The sequence below is a fragment of the Passer montanus genome, unplaced genomic scaffold (genome assembly GCF_014805655.1).
Source record: "Passer montanus isolate IOZ18808 unplaced genomic scaffold, ASM1480565v1 scaffold73, whole genome shotgun sequence".
Taxonomy (NCBI): Eukaryota; Metazoa; Chordata; class Aves; order Passeriformes; family Passeridae; genus Passer; species Passer montanus.
Genome location: NW_024372481.1, coordinates 3747126 through 3762208, shown reverse-complemented (window position 1 = coordinate 3762208; position 15083 = coordinate 3747126). Strand labels below are relative to the sequence as shown.

General features: G+C 37.0%; 1 protein-coding gene across 6 annotated transcripts in view; it reads right to left on the bottom strand.

Annotated features, from left to right (window-relative positions):
- RALGPS1 (Ral GEF with PH domain and SH3 binding motif 1) overlaps positions 1 to 15083 on the bottom strand; it is a 64196-nt gene that overhangs the window by 8474 nt on the left and 40639 nt on the right. For all 6 annotated transcript variants that reach the window (XR_005629999.1, XR_005630000.1, XM_039730692.1 and 3 more), the window contains 2 exons: positions 11845 to 11912; positions 220 to 346 (listed from right to left, as the gene is read on the bottom strand). Coding sequence is in view for 4 of the 6 variants with exons in the window: in XM_039730692.1 (XP_039586626.1) it covers positions 220 to 346; positions 11845 to 11912 (195 nt within the window). In the remaining 2 variants the exon portion in view is untranslated. The remainder of the gene's footprint in view (positions 1 to 219; positions 347 to 11844; positions 11913 to 15083) is intronic.

Genomic DNA, 15083 nt, shown 5'->3' with positions numbered 1-15083 from the left:
CAGCTTTCAAGTATTGCCAGTGCCTGGCACTAGCAGAGAATAGAGTCAGCAAAACTAACAAAAGTGTAAAGAGAAAACCTAGAGAATACATAGTAGAGCCTGAAACATTTTTGCAATACAAGAATTTGAAAGGACAAATACTAGTACGTTCTCTGCTGCTATCTTAAATTTTTGTGACACACGTAACTGCCTGAGCATGAGACAGCTAAGATTACACACTTGTTTCCTAAGCTGTGACTCTTCCGGTGCCTTGGTACAGGAGGTGTAGGTAGACTTGCTGCTACTGAGGCATCAGGACATGTGGGTCTCCTGCTGAATTTCATAACTGCTGATATATCAGACGGACCTAAAAGACAGAGATATTTAATACTAGACTGATGCAAATTCCAGAAATTTCATTGGCTGGTGTGTTTAGGAACTGATTAAAATTAATTTTTACAGATAACCGAAAGGCACCATTTCTGAAGCACTGTTTCTTGCCCATTAGGGTTACGCCATCCATTTTTGTTATAAATTCATCTCCATAATCTTGAACTCCCTGGAGTAATTTTTTTAAAAGTTTTGCTCATACTTTTAACAATGAACTACAAAATCTCTCAGTATCCTTACAACAGCTGGATGTGCCAAAGCATAATATGCAGAGCCATAAAGTCAGTTTGTACTTCAGGTGTGAACAGGAATGTTCACGTGTGTTTTGAATTTTGTTCACAACTTCATGTTGTGAATAAACTGTAAACAATCTGCTCATGCTGACTCACAGCTTGAGCATGTAAGAAAAACCAAGGGCTCTTCATATACCTAATGGACAGACAGATGTATTACTTAAACATCTATGAGCTCTAGAGATGTCTCACTGCAATCATTCTTCCTCTCAATTTACAGGATTTATGAGGCCTCACATGAAACATGGACAAGCTGGTTTTGTTCCAGCTCCTTGATGCTGTTCACGAAAGGCAAGCAGTGACCTTTGTAATACAGTGGAAAACACGGACTATCATCATCTTTAGTAAATGCCAGGCTCTTCTTGGCTTCACAGCAAACAGTTGAGATTTCACTTTTAAACACTTAGTTATGGCATTGGTGTTTGTGATGAAAGTGGGAACAGTGGTCATGAAAGTCTCCATCTGCCCCATATCTTTCTCCTTGGGACAGTCCAGGTACTAGCAGAACAGATTTTCCTCTACATTACAAAAATCACTTCTTGGAGGTTCCAGCAACCTCAGCTTAGTCAGCTTCTGGACTCTTACCAAAACCCACTCATTAAGAGGTTGACACAAGAAGAAACTTTGTGATGTGAAAAGCCATGTACAATCATCATCAGAATCTTTACAAAAGTGTCTGGAATCAAATAAGTAATAAACTGAAAGAACAAAAAAAAAAACCCTCAAAACCAATCCAAAACACCAACATTCCACGGCACAGTTTGACAACAGGATGTGAACATGAACTTTTAACAGAAACAGTTCTGAGAGACAAGACTTCCCAGGGAAGTGGCCATGGCACCAAGCCTGTCAGAGCACAAGGTGAGTCTGGTTATATCACAACACTCTTAGTGATATAATGTAGTTTTATGTAGCCCTGCCAGGAGCAGGAAGTTGGACTCAATGATCCTTACAGGTCTCTCCTTATTTGAGACATTTTATTTGTTATACAGGCTGCTCCCTCTATCCTGACACACCCTGAAGGAAGGTATCAACTTCTTGATACTTGAAAGCCTTGCCTTGAACTGGGGATTCATGAGACACAAGAAGAAATAGGAGAAACAGTAATGAGTTTGTCTTCAAAAAGAGGACAAAAAAAAAAAAAAAAAAAAAAAAGAAAAAGGACAAAAAGTAAGAGGCAAAAAAACCCCAAATAAATGCAAGATGCTTTCCTGCCCATACTCACTCGGCAATATAGACTTAATCAAGTTGTAGGAAACATAGAAATTAATTCCAAATTATCTGTATTTTTATTTCGCCCTAGCCCAGACTCTGGAATCTCACTGTGAACTGGATTGTAACTAGGAAAAATTGCAAAGGGTTTTCCCTAGCAGTAAGGGGAAAGATTTAATCCACAGAGTATTCTGCACATTTGAGCAAACAGTTCATTATGTTGATTAATTAATAATGAAGGGAGCCCCAAGACAAGCAAAAAGACACAATTTCTTTTAGCAATACAGAGAGGAGGGACAAGTTTGTTAGAGGAACCATCAGTAGTATTATTCATCACACCATCAATTTAGTAGGAGAACAAAGACAAAACAGTTTCTAAGCATGTTTTCTGCCTCATTCATATATACCATCAGGACAGCATTTTTCCCTGCCCACCTTTGCTACCAACACACAACTGCAAATCTGTGAAACACAACAGTCATAGCATCAGTCACTGGCATATGCAGCTTCAGAGAAGGTCTTATACATAATGGCCACATGCAGTTTAAAAAAATGCACTTCAGTCATTACTTCATCCAGAGATTCACCTAAAGACACACATCTGGGATGTTGGAGAGGGCCCAGTACAACGTTCTTGCTGCACATGCAACTAAAATGTTGATGCATTTGGGCTGTAACACAACACAGGAAGCTTCTTCCCTAAAACCAAAGCAGTTCATCTTCCATTTCTGCCATGGAGTTGAAGCACAAATTAGGACAGAAAAAGTATGATTATGAATGCAATTATGTGTTGCCTAGTTTAATGTAAAAACTGTATGGATTCCTGGATTTCAGACCTATGGATTAGGTCTGAAAAATCTTATCTGCTGCATTAGTATCAAGAATATACATTTCACTAAAGTCTTTTACCATGGATTTTCATTACAAATTCAAATTTATGCAGAGACAAAACAAATGCCTTCAGAATTTTCAGAAATTTTTACAAGTTCTTTTTTTTACAAGTTTGAAAACCTCCAGTTCTTCTGATGAACTAGGTTCCCAAAAAGGAAGTTTGCTCTACATGCTCTCTTTGTAGTGCCTTTCCATCAGATATTTTTCATCTTGTGAACAGGAAAATACATAGGACTATTAAGATATTTATTACCTGCTAAGAAGTCTAAAATATATTGGAATTGAAACCCAGGATAAAAACAGTGGCAGCTAAAAAAGAATTTCCCTGAAAATTATGAGCATTTATCAGCAAGAGTTTAATCTGAAACTGAGCATAAACCTCAGTGTTAATATGCCTACTCTGAGGCTTGTCCCTTAATTTGTTGCAGGACTTGTTCATTTTTATATTGCTTCCTGCTGTGTCATTCAGGTGTTTCTGAGGCCAGTTCTCAATCCTGGTTTACATTAAGTTTTTTTCAAGTGGATGACATTAAGTTCTTTTAAGTTCACTGAATGCCACTGAAGTATTATTTTTAACAAGTTACTGAAACCACAGCCTGTGAAATAGTAGCAATCTTAAGGCATAGCCCTAGAGGATTATCAGTATAGTTCAGTGCTTTTTCACATAGACATTGAACCACATGTAGAAACACCTGTTAAATTTTGTAAACATAATAGTTTAATGGTTAAGTTTCTCACTGGGGAGAATCAGGGACCTGAAAGCAGTTTGATTAATTGTGTTCCAAAGCACTGATATGCAACAAAACAAAAGCATGAGACTGCATAAAAATTACTTTATCAGAAAGAACAGCAAAATAACAAGTCCACTGCTGACACAATCAAGTTATTACAAAATCAAAGCTGGCTGGATTTGACTCCAGGTAGGTTCAAATGTTACTATCAAAACCACAAAGAGTAAGAGACATTATCTAGCAAGAAATCATAGTTTGATACTTTTCACTCTACGCTCCCTTTTTTTCTCCCTCTCTTTAGGGAGTATGGACTGAAATTTACTCTCATATGATTGCAACACGAAACTATCTAAAGATTGATCATTATAAAGATGATAATTACTTGATTGAGGCAAGAGCTTTTATTTCCTGAACAGCTTTAGAACAGAAGAAGTTTGATAAACTGTCACCCTCCCCCTGAAACAAATTATGTAGCATGTCTAAAAGGACTCCACATTTCAGATTATAATATAATAATAGAGAATATTATGAATAATATAAAAATAATATTAGGGATTAAAATTTCAGTTGACATAAAAATATTGCCAGGCTTAAGGTGTGACATGTCAAGGGTGACAGTTTGTGGAAATAGGTGTAAGAGTCTTACAACTTAAGACAACAGTCCAACTTGGCTTCCTTGCTATTATATATGGCAATCACAATTGCTTGCACCAGTCCTGTCAAAGAAGGAAATGGATCTGGGTTGACAGACCACTGGAACAGGCTGCCTAGAGAGAGCTTGTGGAGCTTCCTTCATTGGAGGCATTCCAGAGCCATCTGACACAATCCTGTGCCATGTGCTGTAGGATGACCCTACTTGAGCAGGGAGCCTGGACTAGATGACCCACTGTGGTCTCTTCCAACTATGCTGTGATTCTGCAACTTATTCAAATTCCTAGTCAGTGAAGATTCTGATGGCAGAAAACAGAATGCTTGTGGGATCAGATGAAAACAGAAATATCATCTGTGCTGGTATTATTATGGTTGGACTGACCATTTTCAATGCAGTTCTGCATTCTCCTCCAAGGAGTGAAGGAAATCCATACAGTTTAGCTCTGTTAGCCCTGTGCTAAGGTAATAAGAACCTGAACTTAAACACCTTTACATAGTCTTTGTATCTGCTCTGCTGCCAAATGTCTATGAAGAAGAATGGTGAAGTTTATAGAGTTCTCCTCAGCTAGCTACACTTAGAAGCAAGAAATCTGGGGTACAGTGAGTGTCAGCATGAGTTATAAGGCATCGAGCAGATGACCTCATTTCTGTAAAGGAGTAAGAGACAAAGAGAGCCCATGTCAAGAAGGATGCCAAGAGGGTAAGCAGTGAGATACTGGTGACAACTGCACAGACCAAAGGGATGTTTATGGACATACCAGACTGCTGAGCAATTAGCTGGGGAAGTTATGCTTGATACTGCTGATAACAAAATTCCAATACTTAAATTCATTTGGGATTGAGTTATTTCGCCCCTTTTTTCCAATAAGTGAAGTCATCTGCTACTGCTAAATCTTGTCTTTACTCTTCTGGCTCCACTCCTAGTGCATACTGTTACCATGATTGCTATTCTGTTATTTTGCCTTTCATGGAGACAAAGCACTCTTAGCAGGATTTTCCAGTCAGCTGGCATGAACAAGGGTTAGTTTGGTTTTCATTATTTCTCAGCATCATTTTCAAGATTATGCTGACATGCACAGGAATGATGTATAAAAATATTAAAATGTTATTAAAAATGTGTTTGCATTAGGGAACGTGAGACAACTTCATCAGAGCAAGTCAAATGCTGTTCAGAGATCTGTGGCAAGAACATTTGGAAAAGTTTACACATATCCCAAAGGATCTCACTGTTTTTTCCTTTGCATAATTTTTCCATGAATAATCCTTCAAATGTTATAAATGAATGTTACTTTTGCAATCCTTCAGTAAAACATGTGAACATTTACAGTCTCCAGAGCTTTTAAAAAAAGCAGCAGGGTGAGGGAGTTACAGTTCACAATTTTTCTCCACTAAAAAGCTATCAATAAACCAGTACTAGATATCCAAACTAAAAACTGAAAATGTATTGCAGATTATATGATGAAGAACTGAGTGATTTTTCAGGAAAGTAGAACAGTCTCAACTATTCACTATTTTTTGGTGAGCAGTTAAGAAGTAAAACTTACCAGCTCTGTTTCTAAAAAATAAAGACATTCCAAACTACAGACTCTCTAGTTAAATTTTTACTGGAAATTTTTACTACTCTGTTTCCATTGTAACCAGTATGTGATAATTAAAACTTTCAAAGAGAAAGACCTAGAAACACGCAATAAATAACTTTAGATTAATTGTGTGCACAGAATCAAGAATGACAGAAAAAAATTACACCTAGAATGATGGCTATTATAAAAGAGCAGTTTTAATTTTCAGAGTATTGCTTTACAATTCAACAGAAGGTTACTAATGCATACAACATGTAAGAGACATTAGGTTATGGCTGCTTCTCAGACAAGAACAAACTAAAAACAAGAATCTGAGTTGTTGACTGCACTTCCCTGTGCTCCTCCAAGGTCCCTAAAAGCTGTCACACACACACACACACGTACTTCTGATTGCACAGTAAGCACACTTGAGTGTATTTCCTTCAAATGCTTCCTGTATAGAAGTGATATTTTCGATTTGAACTGTCACTTTTATGGAATCACTAATTGTCAGCATTTGTGTTATTTATTCTGTACCAGTGGAATGCGCAAACCCCAGACTTACACTTCAGCAAAAATGCTGACGTTTTTGCAGTTGGATCTACAAGGCAGTATATGGGCTTGGGTGACATCAAGATTGGCAATGAAGACATAGACATTGTGGGAGCACAGCCGCAGGGAGACTAAAGTTTGGATTCAACCAAATACATTAATCAATCAGTCAAAACAAACAACAACAACAAAAAAAACAAAACAACAAGATTTTACAGAAACTACTTCAGGTGACTGCTGTGAAAAAAAAGTCAAAACCAAAAGAACAAAACCAACTAAACTTCCAAAAAACAAGGCAGAAAAGCCCTTTGTCCTCTGGCTGGTCTATATTTGCAACATTCCTCAGGATAATAGCTTGGTAGTTAAAATAAGCATCAATGAACTAGGACATTAGACTTGTTTGGTAAGGAAGTCACAGAAAGTAATAGAAAGCGAGGAAGTTAAAAACTGAGCACAATCATTCTCTCCATGGAAAATTCATATTTGTTTTGACAGAATATTCTTCTGCAATTTTTGTGAAGCTTTGGTATGTTAAGAAAAAACCCACAGTACACTAATTCCAGCTGGATTTAGTGGCTGATAACGTGAATCCACAGATTTGTCTGGTATTGATTTGTTTCAAAAATACTCCAGTGAGTTGTAAAAGTTTTTCAGGAAAGTATCACAGACTAAGAGAATGTAAACCAAAGAGTAAAGTTTTCTGGACAGTCTGTAAATTTATATGAAGAAAACTTAGTTCTTCCATTTCTACCCTAAGTCCTGTGTAAGAAAAGCAGACATGGTGCACATGAAGCAATGACCAAGAACTTTCACAAGGATTAGACAATCCTCATTTCCACAGAATGACTGGCTGCTAAAGCACTTAGCACAAACTATTTATTAGTTGCCAAAGCAACCAGTAAAACAAATGGCAAAACTAAATGTCAAACTCAGTGTTTACATGGAAAATGATAGTGTGGGGTATTTTTATTATAAAATGCTGTAACTGCTGCAGAGATATCACGAATGTAGTACAGTTAGTTCAGAGGGTTACAAATGTGCAAACATCCCCAGTCTTTCCTCCTTCTGTTTCTAGATTTTCAATTCCTATATATCACATATTCTACATCCAATAATTGATCTCTTCTAATTAATTAAAATATATACTCTAAGTTTGTTATGAGCTAGCTCTCAAAGCTGAATGGACTTGGCAATATGGGTTGAATTTTACCCCAGTAACAAAGAAGAGAATATACCTGTTTCAGATTAATTATTCCACATTCCTGGTATGATGGTAACAGAAAACCTCTGGTCTAATTATTTTCCCCTCAAGAATTACACCAAGACCTACTTGGGGGAAAAAACAAAAAGGAAAAAAAAAACAAAAGGAGAGGTGAAGGTCCATCTCTGACTACTGCATAACAAATCCCCCAAAATAAGGGCTACCCACAGCAGAGGCCTGTCTGCTGCTAAATTTTAATGCTAGGTGTTAATTTTAATGAAAGGGTTAATTACAAATCACAGAATTGTTAAGACCAGTCTTTGAGTCACTTAGTATTAGATATAATTTTCTGGATATGGTAATTATTTTACCATTATTTTAACTTTTTATATTGTTTTTCAAGACAGAGCAAATATGCTATATTCCAGAGAACAAGTAACCACTTTGTATGTTCTGCTTAGCACTGCACCCTGAACTTTTCCAAATAACATGATGAGAAAGAGTATGCATAAGAGAACATTTCTCTACTGAGCTACACTTGGTGTGCAAATTCTGAGGAACTTCAGTTGCTTAGAAGGGTTACATTTACCATATATTGCATTAAATCTTTTCCTTTGTTGTGGGAAAATTTATTGAGTTACACCTTCCAAAACAACCTAACAGCCATACCATAAATGACAAGCACCTTTCAGCTAACACTGCAGGAACAGAGATGTCTTTTACAGCTAATTCAACTAGAAACTGTGAACAGTTAGCATACTATAAGCCCTCCAGCTACATTCTCTCTCTCTCTCTCTCAAACCACAGCAAGGCAGAATGAACAGACGTAAGTTGCTGCCAAGGAAGTTGTGTGAATCACACGGTTCCCAAAAGCATTCAACTGAACTGCTTAAAGCTCCTTCTTAAATTATACTTGCGAGGGACAAGAATCTCTGCAGCATTATGGAAGACATTAAATCTTCCTGTGAAAGCACTATTCACAATTATATATGCATTTGGTAATTAAATGAGACCCTCTTAGCCACTAATATACAAAACATAGCTTGTTGTGAGACAGTCACTTTAATCAGATGCCTGCCTCCTGTTTGAATTTACTGGAAAACTAGTTGGCAAAAGAAGTGGAAAATGGACACATGGTTTTCTCCAGCACTTTGCAAATAGAAATGCTGCAGAACTTAACTGTTTTCATTGAGCCTCACACTCATAAAGATATTTCAAGGGGAAAAAAGAAACCCACAATGTCTCTGGCTACAGTAAACTGTTAATATTTTTTTGAAAGAGAGAAAACTGGGTAGAAGATAAATTCACAGTGCTGGCAAGTAAAATCCATTTCCGTCATCAATGCATGCAATTATATTTTAGAACACAAAGATGACACTAATCCCTGCACTTAATCCCATTATAGGCTTTGGAATTATTACCAATGACATTGAACTTTTTTTGTGTCTCTGGAAACACATGCTGATCTCTAAGGAGGCAGCATGTCACAGGCAAAACTCAACTAGACTTATTGCTATTAGTAATGTATTAACCTTTGTACTATCGGGACAACTGAACTGATGACTGGCCTTATGGGCTAAGAACTTTTAACTTTAAATCACTATTATCAGACTCCCATGCCTTAAACCATTAACTAGAACATTAAACTACTGCCCAAAGTATTATCATCTATTATCATTGTAGCTTACTGCCTGCAAAGGACTTACTTCTGGTATACAATGTCCAAAGTGGAATTAATTTCAAGGTGTAATTTGGATCCAAATAAAATTGAGAGCAATACCTGTAAATGTGCTATTTTTAATTCTCCATGTTCAAATATCTCCTTACTAATATTTGAGTATTTTTGTCCAGAATTATTCAAAACTAACATATGGCAATACTCCTATTTATTAATGTTGTGAAATAAACAATAAATTATTGCCTTCATGCTTAGTTAGATTTCTATTTAAATTCATGCTAACTAATAAACCTTCTCCAGGAATAAAGTTTTCAGTAAAACTTATTTTCAGTAAAATGTACTGGATTCCATTTAGTAGCATTTTTCCAGCCACACAGGTGCAGCTCACTGAAAAATTCCCGTGGGTATTACAAAATGCCGATGGCATTCATTGTCTAACTGGCAGTAAGTGAGAACTCTCTAGCTGAGCAAGAAATAAATACAGCAATCCACAAAAGGGTCAAGCTTTCGAAGGAAATACTAACAGAATAATGGAGCAATAGGAATGACTCAGCACTTGGTTTCTAGTCATCACATTAATTTTCACTCTGAGTAAAGCAACCTTACATAGCACTGAAGGGCACTGCAGATTCAGAAGGGAAAATTCACCCTAATACTACCAGATACTATAGGATGACATATTCAATGAAGTAGGTACTACTGAACATTGTCCAAATCATTTTTTGTGGACCCCAGCTGAGCTCACTGCAGTATCATGCTGTATGCCTTGCCTAGATCAGACAAGTTCAAAATTCTTGTTTCCAGCTTAGGAACTGTATTTTTAATTGCCTTCCATTAGAGTTCTAATAAGGTCTCAGCCATTGATTAAGACTTACAGAGTACTGGTGATGATCATATGCCATGCTGCTATGACTGAAATTGTATTCCTTAATCATACAAATGAAGTGCTTCAACATCAAAGTTCAAGAGTTGAACATGCAGACGTGAGTAATACAAAGTAAAAGCCAGAAAACAAAAAGAGTTTACTTCTCTGGTTTATATATGTAAGAAAGATGTAATCAAATGAGAGGCAATGACTTCATTTCAAGTCTCTAGTATGAAAAATCAAATCCACACAAAAGCAGAAGAAAATGAGGCATGATGCAGTCAGTTGACTTTCATGGGCTGTCAGTACCCCCCATCCTTCCCAGGACAAGGTGAAGAAAATAAGATACAAAACCTTTGTGGGCTGAGATAAAGGCAAATTAATTTTAAAAAGCAACAACTGTGTGCAGAAGCAAAAGAAATCAAAAGAAAAATTTATCGTCTACTTCCCATCAGCGGGCAATAAGAAGCTACGGCCTAACCCAAGCATTGTAGCACATACTTAGGAAGATAAACACCTTAATAATAAATGCCTCACTCCCCCCTTTTTCTTAGCTTTTATTGATGAGTGTATCATATAGTATAGAATATCTCTTTGGGCAGCTTAAATCAGCTGTCCTGGCTATGTACCCTCCCAACCTCTTGCCCGTCCCCAGCCCACTGGCCTTTTTGGCAGGGGGTTGGGTTTGGAGAGATAGCCTTAATGCAGTGGGCACTGCTTAGCAGAAGCCTGGTAACTTATCAACACCTTTCCAGACACAGATACAGAGAGCAACACTGTGATGGCTCCTGTGGGGAAGTAAACTTCCAAATGCATTTCTGTATGAAGAAAGTATTCATTACGAACTATTATTGAACTCATCTAATAACAAACCAAAATATCCTGTGAACCATTCCTTTATGCAGCAATGAATAATACTGAGCATTAAGCAGGGAAAGGAAAAGCACCTTCCTAAAGAAACTGAAGACCATGTCAAATGTTTTTCTGACTCTGGACATAGCAATCACAAAACAAGGACAAACAACAGGTTCCCTATAAATAACAGGTCATTTGACAGCAGCCAACATAAAGAGCTGGGAGGCAGAAGAAAAACACATGAAATTTTTCCTTGTTTTATATTTATCATGTTCCTTTTTCTTTTTCTCAGTTACTGTGCCTTTCATTGGTGAGAAAAAAAGACAGTTTGAACGTCAATTAATGTCAGATGTGGTCTGGACTCCTTGGGGTTTTTACATTCACACACGTTTCACATAATGAGACAGAAAATTGACCATTCAGGTTCAAGAGATTAAAACGGAACAGCTTTTGATATAATGGCTCATATAGCAGGAAGTACATTTCACATAGCCTGATGTTTGTTTAGTCTGGTCATAGCAATAAACAGCAGATTAGCATTTGTCAACTTATGGATGGTACTCTAGTTTTCCTGATATTGCTAGAAGCTACTGTTGCTACAAATCTTTTGTCCTCTTGCTGTCCACAATGAAATTGTCTCAAATGTATGTGATCACACAGAGACCTGAAGGAAGAATTTCCTGTGTTATTCACTGCATTGTTTGTTGTTTTTTTTTTTAAATACTGCAAGAGGGCTCTTTTTCTTCACTTATTAAATAATGATGAAAACACAAGCATTGTAAAAAAATCCCATAATCTGACACCTGTTCTAACACTAGCAAACACTCTGTGACGTCCCTTGAACTGGAACTGCTTTTATACAAGTCAGCAATCTTTCTTGTTGATTCATGCTACTGATGTACCTCTGGGTTTTCCCATATACTACAGTAGAGGATTTCTGTAATTAAAATTATTTCCTTACTCAAATTTTCAAATGATGTTTTATACCTGCAAGATCTTCTTTGGAGGAAACCAGTCGAGGAGAGCTGTTACCTGGCTCAATTCTTAAAGATAATCTGGAAAAACAAGTTTTTAGAGAAATTAACAAAAAAAAAATTCTCAATAAAAGTTGAAAGAAATTGAAGAAGTAATTATTTTGGCAGTGCTAACTAAGAATTTTACCTTCTTGGAAGTGTAGTTATTTATTCTATGATGTAACAAAACAATTATTTTTTTGAAGTAAATCACTACCTGTCAGAACCAAGAAAGAAACTCTGAGGGAAGTCTATGAAAGCAGAAAGAGAAATCATTATTTAATTCTCCCTCTCAATTCAAAAACGTAATCCAGTCTTTTGCCTTGGGAAAAAAAAAACCAAACTAAAAAAGTTATTAATTTAGATATAAACCGAACATTTTATTCCCTCTAAACATGAAAGCAAATTTACTGTTACCATGTCAAAATGTACACACAGAAATAGCTATTTTGTTACTGTGATTTATAGAAAAGAAGCTTAATACTTAATAATACACTTAATAATAAAGAAAGTAATTAGAAGAAAGTATTATATGCCACGCTGCCTCACTCCATGTGTTTTATTATGTACTCACTCTTGTGCTCTCAGCACTCCAACAAATCTCAATGTCCCAATGCACATCACTTCTGCAATTTCTCAAGTTTAGGCAGTCTTAACTTGACATTCATGGGTCCTTTGCTCTGTACCAGTCTAACAAAAAGGTATGAAGGACTACAATGTTAAGTAAATTTTAACGGAATAGGCATAAATCCAAAGGAAATAACTGCTGTCATTGCCCAGCAGTGAACACACACAAAAGCTGGGAAGTTTCCAGCTGCAGCACCCTGCTGTGCACCCCAAGGAAAGGCTTTCTAACTTCAGATAAAAACATGCAACAGGGTGGAGGGAGAAACCTATGACAGCATTTCAAAATATCATGTATGGCTCAGCCATCACCCTCCTTATTACTCTTTATCGGGAATACCTTTCAGTTCCTTCTCTACAGTATTCCAACATTGTCAATTACATTTTAGTGTGAAGTCAGTTAACAAAGCCACAGTTCTTTTCATGTTTTTGAATTTCTATTCTTCTGACAGTACTAGATTCTTTTAACTACTCAAAAGTAATGTATTTCAAGTAGGTAATGAATCATTCCTTTCCAGACTACTTTTCTTTCTGTCCACTTGATTTCTGCAACCAGGGAGCAGTAACATAACACTCCTAGAGAGTTACAACAATACAAGTCAGTGCACGATTCAAATGTTGATCACATGGGAATATGGAAAAAAGGCAAAATAATTAAGTTCTTAATGAAGATTTAAGGCAAGTGCATTCTTACACCTTCTTTAGTGACAAAAGCAAGCAGGATCAACTTCCATGCAACTACTTGCACTATACTATTTCTCTCTCTGTCTAAAATTATTCTTGTGAGGAAGAAAAGAGGAACACAACAGCAGGAACAAAAGCTTAATATATTTATGCTTTTAACAAGGTTTTAGAAAGAGCTATGCTATGATTACACCCCCTAGAAAGCACGCGTGTTGTGTTGCTGCACTTAGAAATTTACTAAGAGAGCAACAAATGAGTCTCCAGTGCTATCAAATGAGATTACATCACTCTCCACTGGTCATCTCCCCAGAATATGTGAGGTTAGATAATGCTGGTTATCTGTTTGGTTATGTTAAACTGTACTCTGAATCTTAGCCCTTTCTAAGTTTCTGACAGCTTGGATGTCAACTTCCATGATGCCAGAATTCTGCAATGTTTCCAGAAAAACTAGAATGCAATTCATCTACTTTCAACCACCCAAATTAAATTTTGCAATTCCTGTGACATTCCATTTTCCATGGAACAGCACAAGTTCCACACAAGCACACACATGCTCAGTGTTTCCCAAAGAGGACTCCTAGAGCCACTCTCTGTGGCCCCTGAGAGGCTTAGTGTGATACTTTCAATAGATCAGTGCATGGAGACCTGAAGCGCTTACCACCAACAAGCATCATCCATATCCTCACACACCTAACGACATTCTCAGAGCTGAATGTTCAATGTCAATCACTAGCATTACTTTAAGTAAAAAACTACCTTGGTTCCAGCATGCCTAACAATCCACTCATAAGGCATAAAGACACTTTGTTTTGTGTTTGCCCCTGCGTATCATCAGAAATTCATCTCGGAAGTCACTATATTCATCCAATATCACAGTATTGTTAGGATTTATTTTTGTTTCAGGAAACCTTTTCAAAAAACAAATCTTTGTTTTACCATGGTAAGGAAGCCTAGTTTTAGTGCATGGTCTAAATGTCGACATATGAAATTCCAACATTCCAAATTTATACTGCAAGAGCTCAGCTAAGAGACACATCAGCATAAATCCTAGCTATCAGCCTCAGAAACTGCCCACAAGAAACTGAAACTTCAAAACTGAGGAGTTAGTATTAATAATCTAAGGTCAAACAAGAATTGAAAGTAAAATCTCTAGGAAAAAAATCAGCATAGGGATTCGCTGAATTAACAAATACCAACCCACCATTGGAAATTAAGACAAAGTTTCTACAGTAACAGGCACAGGAAGAGTATCTGAAGGCTTTGTTCTTGGATTGTAGCAAGATGGCTGAACAATTTCTGGTTGTTTAAGCCTGATACTCAAAATATTTTCTGGAACATGTTAGAGCAGGTATGCTCTGGAAAGTAAGATGGACAGAGTTCTATTTCAACCTAGTTTTAAATAACACTTTGCTACTGGGCCATACAGCTCATTTTAGAGTAACCTTCCTAGCAAGCAGGAAAAGAGGAACCTAACATAACGCAGAAAATAAAACAGGGAGTCAGTCTTGAACATAGTTCTTTCTCATGGGAGTATGCTCTCCAGTACAGGATGGAACTACTGCTAGGACAGTACAGGCACTGTAACTCAATTTTTCTTGTATCAAGCAAGTGAATGAAGACAAAGAATAGTCTTTCACAGAAGTTTAGCTGCTCCAGGAGGAGGCTGAACAAAACTTATTAATCTTTGGTGAAACAAGGATGATGTTAGTTGCACCAAAGCAGTGCAGTCCTCAAAGCTGTCCCTTAAGGCATTTCTGACCATTACTTGTGTACCAAACAAGATGGGTCTGGCAGATCTGGAACATTCTGAGCTGCCAGTCTAGCATTTAAACACTAGGTCCTGTGACAGTAGGTCAAGCAACAGTAGGTTGCTGGGACCTTCTGCTGGAAGGATACCGTCCCCAA